Source organism: Penaeus vannamei, chromosome 12 (assembly GCF_042767895.1).
Source record: "Penaeus vannamei isolate JL-2024 chromosome 12, ASM4276789v1, whole genome shotgun sequence".
Lineage (NCBI taxonomy): Eukaryota > Metazoa > Arthropoda > Malacostraca > Decapoda > Penaeidae > Penaeus > Penaeus vannamei.
Genome location: NC_091560.1, coordinates 43,475,952 through 43,482,770, shown reverse-complemented (window position 1 = coordinate 43,482,770; position 6,819 = coordinate 43,475,952). Strand labels below are relative to the sequence as shown.

Below are 6,819 nucleotides of genomic sequence, written 5' to 3'. Positions count from 1 at the left end.
ACTATTAGTAAATTCCTCGTTCCATGTCGATGTTACATAATTATTTTGATCGTCGACTACCGTAAATCACTCAGGTGTGCAACCAGGAACTCAAATAAAAATCTCGGGTGTACATCTGCTATTCCATTCTTGCGCACACGCACACATGCACAATCACGCACACATACATGCACACACACATACATGCACACACACATACATGCACACACACACACACACACACACACACACACACACACACACACACACACACACACACACACACACACACACACACACACACACACGATGCTTACCCAGGAAAACGACATACCTCACGTTTACGAAACTTTGTGATAATTAACAATTGTATCTTCATAATAATATGCTTTTTTCAAAGCATGTTTCCGAGACGAATTGTCATGAAAGAGAAAACATGACATTTTCGTTGTCCAGTTTCAGTGAGAGAGCTTTCTGCCAGTATGAATAAATAGGTTTTCTGTACAAGAATATGTCGCAGATTTTGAAAATTTAATTTGTCTTCGTATTGACAGTAAACATCTCATTCTCATTCGCTGTCACGTTTTAATCATGAAGTAAAACAAACAAGTTAGATTTTGTGGTGTATCATCATACACACGAACGCACATGCATGCACGTAAACACACACACACACACACACACACACACACACACACACACACACACACACACACACACACACACACACACACACACACACACACGTACATACACGTATTCGTGTTTGTAGGCTGTATGCATGTATTGCTGTATATACGTCTTTGTCCATCCTAGTGATTTGAACGGATGCGAGTGTCACGTGCGGCGGTGCCACATGACTGAACACAGGAATTTCTTGTAGTTACGATTTTTCGCAAGTTTTACCGCAATTTATGAGCATGATTGCGCTGTATTTATCTGCTTGGTAGAGCGTCTAGTAAGATTCAGTATCGACAGTAACATAGATAAGAATCATAATCAATTCACAACATAATTGATCAAATGATAATGAAGCGGAAACAAACAAAGCATACAATTAAAAAACACAACCAACAAACACATGAAACAATCTCACAATACCGGACTGATAAATTACCGCCTCCCCACCCCAATAAATAACAGAAATACCCCTTCAAAATGTCACAAATAAAAAAAAAAATATTAGAGGTTTGGCAACGGCGCGGCGAGAGAGGAAGGTGAGCACCCGCATTACCTTTTCTGTCTCTCGTTCCAGCGGTGACCAACCTGTTCCTCCCTTTTCTTCGCGATTTAAGCGTCCCCCGAGCCAGAAATCGATCATAATCACCCGAAAGAAAAGAGAAAGAAGTGACGTGTCTCCGGGGGTGGTTCGTGAGGTGTCGGGGAGGGCGTGGGAGGAGGTGGGCGTGGTCTGAAGTGTCGAAGGGGTGATTTCATGGGCGTGATTTCTGGCCCTCGAGGTAATGGGTGGGGTTTGAGGGGGTCTCTCATGGGTTGGAATGGCCGTGTTTGGGGGTTATACTTGGGGAGGCTTATTAACGTGGTTGTGGAGAGGCTTTTGAAGATCGAGTGAATGCTGGTTAAAGAAAAAATTATATCTCCAAAGAAAAGTTTTAAATCTTGGATTATCTGGTTGTCATAGATAATTTTGGTGCCGTGAATTAATTACACATGATATGCAAACATGAAAACAGTTCATTTTATTCACAACTAAGGATATTGTAAGAAAGCTAAGGGTGACATGTGACAGTGTGACATTTCACTACAAAATCCTGAAGAAATCTTGTATCAAAGAAAAGATATTTTGATTGATGAGATATTACTTCAGAAAATGGAAATTATAGTTAATTGAACTTGCCGAAGGCAATAGATAGGCATAAGAATGTATTATGGTGCAACATGGTACTTGTAATGGTTAAAAGAGCCTTTTTTGTGTTCAGAAAACATTTTTTTGGAGATAATTTTCGACCTGCAATGACCTGATTATTTTTTTATTATGGAATCCCATCAGATTTAATGGATAGATGACCTGAAAATAAGCTGACCCAACATGTTCGGTAATATAATAAACCAGCTTAAGCCACAAAAGACAAAAGACCTGGACGAGGTGGACGGATCATCAAATTCCCTGTCAAGACTCCCCACAAACTTAAGCCTGTCGTCGGTCAGCCTAAATTCAATCAAATCCCAAACAGCCAAAGTGTCGTCACAACTGTTCACCTCGCTCAAATCACAGTCAGACCGCGTTTCCAAGCTCATTTGGAACGAGACAAGTGAAGTGAACGACAACAGCGGGAATGATCCGGTTTCACCCGAGCCCAAAAAGTACCCCACTCTGCTGGAACAGTTAAAATGGCCCGTGCTGGTGAACAATCGCAAATACTGGTTGCCTTACATTAACAATGATAAGACAGATGAAGAGGACATTGTGGAAAAGTTCATACGTGTCATTAGGTCAGAAGATGATGACGAAAGACCTCAGGAGACTTTTTATAACCATCCAGAAAGGGTAATGCCAAGGAGAAGCAGAGAAAGGAGGGAGTTGATTGTTAGGAAAAGAACTATGCCATACTTTTTTTTTTTCATCTTTTCCTTTTTTCTTTTTTTCCCTTCTTTTTTTTTCTTTTTTTCTTTTCATTCTCTTTTTTTGCCTTTTTTTCTTTTAAGAGATCTTGTTTGGTGATGGACAGATTTTTTCATGCAAGAACATTATCTTTTATTTTGTTACTCTGTTGAAGATATTGCATCTGTTGTCAGTGTCAGATATGGCAGTTTTAGCCAGTTTTTGAATTGTCTCAATTTTTCTTCATGTCATTGATAGCTGATATTGTATTTAAGTATTCAAGACTGCACTCTGCCAAAGTCAATGAACAGTTCATTAATGTTTCTCTTCTCATTTCAGCGGCGCAATGACCGAGAGGAGATTCGACGGAAACTGGCCATGGGGGTGGACGATGACCAGTTCATGGAGAGGCCATATCGGAAGCCATCACTACATTCCCGTTTACAGAGTGGTAAGTTTCCTTGACAAGGGCAACTGTGTGTTCTTTGCGTGTGCAATGAATTAAGGAATAGTTATTATGTGGTTATAGTTAAATGTAACTGATGCCGAAAAAGTAATTAATGAGTAGTAAAAAAAGGGTCTTTTTTCGTTTCTTTATATAGAAAAATAATCATTATTTAGTATACTACAAACAAGGGGCACATTTAAAGTGAGTTGAACTTTTATAGATGAAAAATAAAAGAGCTATAGAGATTTGACAGATTATGTACTAACCAAGCATTATTCCTCGTCAGGTATGAACCTACAAATATGTTTCATGAATGAGACAGCCAGTGACTGTGAAAGCCAATGCTCAGACACAGAAAGTACTCAAGATAGAGAAATAGAAACAGATCGAGTATCGACCTCCTCTTCAAACAGCAAGGTATGTTAAAGTCTGTGTTTTTGTTTTGTATTGAAACAGTATTGTAATAGAACTGTTTTTCTAATTATCATCTATTTTTCATTATTGTATCAGTGAGTTTAAACTACAAAATCAGTGATTTCTTATATTCTTCATATCTACAGTTCCAACTGCTTTAGTAGATACTGTATGTGCCTAGGATATTTTTTTTATCTCAATATATCGTTTCGTTATTAAATTCAGCTGTGTTTAGATTTTCCAAATTGGCAATGGATATTAAGCATTTACAAAACTTTTGCACAGGCTTCAACTCCACAACCAACAAGGACTCGGACGTCAAACTCTGAATCTGATATTAGGGAGAAAGAGGTTGATTTCTTTGCACGGCAAGCACAGCTGCAAGCAGAGGCTCGCTTGGCGCTTGCACAGGCTAAGGAAATGGCCAGAATGCAAATGGAGATTGAGAAGCAGCAGAAAAAGAAGAGTCCCATTGCAGAGATTGTGAGGGAGAGCTTCCACAAGGTGAGTCTTCAAAATTATTGAAGGAGAAAATGTTTTTATCTTTTTAAGTAAAGTTAATACCTTTGTTCTTTCATTCTTTCTTTCTTTTGTGACTTTTATTGTATTGTTTGTTTCTTGAAGGAGGATTATTATGTAGTTTAGCATGGACTTAGTTAAATTGTTTATCGTTGTGAATTATATTTTGAAGTGATATTCAGATTGGCTCCTCCCGGTTTGACTTCCCAATTTATAACACATATTCCATCTGTTTGTGTTGCAGATTGGTGTGCCATTCCCAGACAGCAAGAGGCGAATCAGCAGGCAGATTCTCACAGATATGAATGTTGCACAGTTGCAAGTTATCGCAAATGACCTACACACACAAATTGAAAGTAAGTAGTGTATATTTCTTTTGTTGATAATTAAGTTACAGGATTCTAGAATCATTACTTGCCAGTAAATAGGATATAAGATTAAAAGAATATTTTTTCTTTTCTTACTTCATGAAAGGTGAATGAGTTATGTCCTGGAACCCAGCCCTTCATTTCCATTATTGAACATTTTTTATTATATACTTCCACACTGATGAATATTAATGCAATTTTTCCTCTTTTTTCAGGCCTGAACGAAGATTTAGTCACTTTACTGATGGAGCGAGACGACCTGCACATGGAGCAAGACTCTATGTTGGTTGATATTGAAGATCTAACAAAACACATGTGAGTATCAGCCCTGTGAGGGAAAAATTTCCTTTATGTTGTTGATTACTTGACATTATTGAATTAATGATGCACCAACATAGCTACTTTTAAGTTTTTAGATTTGGTATTAAATTTATTGCAGTTTTCAGCATACTGCATTAATTCATAATATAACTGCAAAAAAAGTTCCTTTCTAAATACACTGATTTCATCACATATTAGTGAATTCATTGCACATTAAGGTATTTTTGTGATAGTTACAATACTCATTCAGATTTATTCCAATCTTCCCAACAGTGGCGCTAAGGAGCTGAGCCTCCAGCGATCAACAGACAGCAAGGATGAAACAAAGACGTCCTGGACCACGAGCCCAGCCCCAAGAAACAAATCCAATTCCATGAGACTAAAGATTAAGAAGTAGTTCGATGGTCCGCCAGCATAGCAGGTGGAAACATAGGCTGGTTATTCAATTCCTATTTGTCACTGTACTGATCAACTAACCATTATTAGCTTGGTGGGTTGTCAACGGAGAGAAAGGGAAATAGTACTCCTGACTAGTGAGATTGAAATAACCATCGTCTACTGTGCTAGTTCTAGAGTTTGGACCGTCAGAGATTTTATCATTGAACAGGGGGATGATTTCAACAGTCATTTTCACAAAAGTGAGTGAATGATCCCAGTAATATTAATATGATAGTTATTTTATAAAAAGTTTACTCGCTATTATATCATCCAACTGATTATCATAGAGCAGCTGTATCTTTTGTATTTAAAGTTTTCTATTTGTTGAAATAGGTTTTCCTTCTGGCAAGTGATTACTAGTTTGCAGGGATATATGTATGTATAATATATATGTGTATATGAACGATATATGATATACATATATATGATATATATATACATATATATATATATATATATATATATATATATATATATATATATATATATATATATATATATATATATATATATATATATAATGATTATGTGTATATATATGTATGAATATATATAAATGTATATGATATGTAAGATTACATATATGTATGAATATATATATGTATATGACATATGTAAGATTACATATATATATATATATATATATATATATATATATATATATATATATATATATATATATATATATATATATATATATATATATATATATATATGTATTATATATATGATATGTTTTTAATTTTATTCAAAAAGTTCTGTTGCTTTAGCTGAACAGTCAAAGGATACTTAATGTACATGATTGATGTACTCTCCCTCTCATGGTGCTGTGATATCACCCCCTTGTTAGGTTGTTTTTATGTAGGTATGGTCAAGTCAGCTTTTATTTTTGGGAATAAATAGATAGGATATGTAGTAAATACATCCTTGGAAGAAGTAGCTAGGCGAAAAGGGATGTCCGCTTCCTTTTCTGCCGAGATCTCTTGACCTCATTTTTACTCTCTCTCTCACTCACTTTTGTATTTTCCTTTACTCCCTGTATATTGTAGTGGCTACCTTTGATTTTTATATTATGGACTTTTTCACCTCCTAAACTGACATACAGGTACCTCTGCAACATTGTAGCGTTTATTTAGGAATTTCAGAAATAGTACAGTTTTAATATTCTTTTCTATGAGCTAAATTGTCGTATAGCCTGTGCAGAAGACCCATGTGTAAGAAATAGCGTCTGGCTGTACAGGGCAGAAAATTGTTAAATCTTTTTTTATAAATAAATGACAAAATCTGTAAGGTTATTCCTGATATAATCACAGCAGTGGATATAATGTGATGTGGTTGTGTAACCTTATTTATAAAGCAGGACTGTTGTTGAAGGTCTTGTCCCACTTTATCATTGTTATTATTACAATTTTACTTCACTTTTATTGATATATGATTTTTATTTAATTTTTCTGATATTTTTTTGCTATCCATCATAATAAGGAAGAACTGTACAGTTGAGAGGTACAAAGTTTTTGTTGCATCACTAAAGCCAAGGTACTGAAATTTTTTAAAGAAATGTGCCACATATTCCCCGGTGTCATAGATGATGGCAAGAAATGTCTGGCATGTGAAATACTCTGCAATTGATACTTGATGATAAATAGTTTAGAGACACTGCAAAATGAAAAAAAGAATTTGCATATGGACATATTGTAGCTCAGATTTTGGGTTAGAAGAAATATTAAGCCATTTTCTTCTATGTGTAATATCCTAAGAAGATTACACTT

The 6,819-nt window shown here is 35.6% G+C and overlaps 1 protein-coding gene across 6 annotated transcripts in view; it reads left to right on the top strand.

Moving 5' to 3' along the window:
* The window catches only part of Schip1 (Schwannomin interacting protein 1), a 527,931-nt gene extending 522,460 nt beyond the window's left edge, over positions 1-5,471 (top strand). For 5 of the 6 annotated variants that reach the window (XM_070128346.1, XM_070128343.1, XM_070128341.1 and 2 more), the window contains 6 exons: positions 2,882-2,993; positions 3,277-3,407; positions 3,690-3,908; positions 4,168-4,279; positions 4,507-4,606; positions 4,886-5,470. In XM_070128346.1, coding sequence (XP_069984447.1) covers positions 2,882-2,993; positions 3,277-3,407; positions 3,690-3,908; positions 4,168-4,279; positions 4,507-4,606; positions 4,886-5,009 — 798 coding nt within the window. In that variant the 3' untranslated portion in view covers positions 5,010-5,470. Of the gene's footprint in view, positions 1-2,881; positions 2,994-3,276; positions 3,408-3,689; positions 3,909-4,167; positions 4,280-4,506; positions 4,607-4,885 lie in introns of all 6 variants that reach the window. The other variant, XM_070128347.1, reaches the window with a different exon arrangement.
* The last annotated feature ends 1,348 nt before the right edge of the window (positions 5,472-6,819 follow it).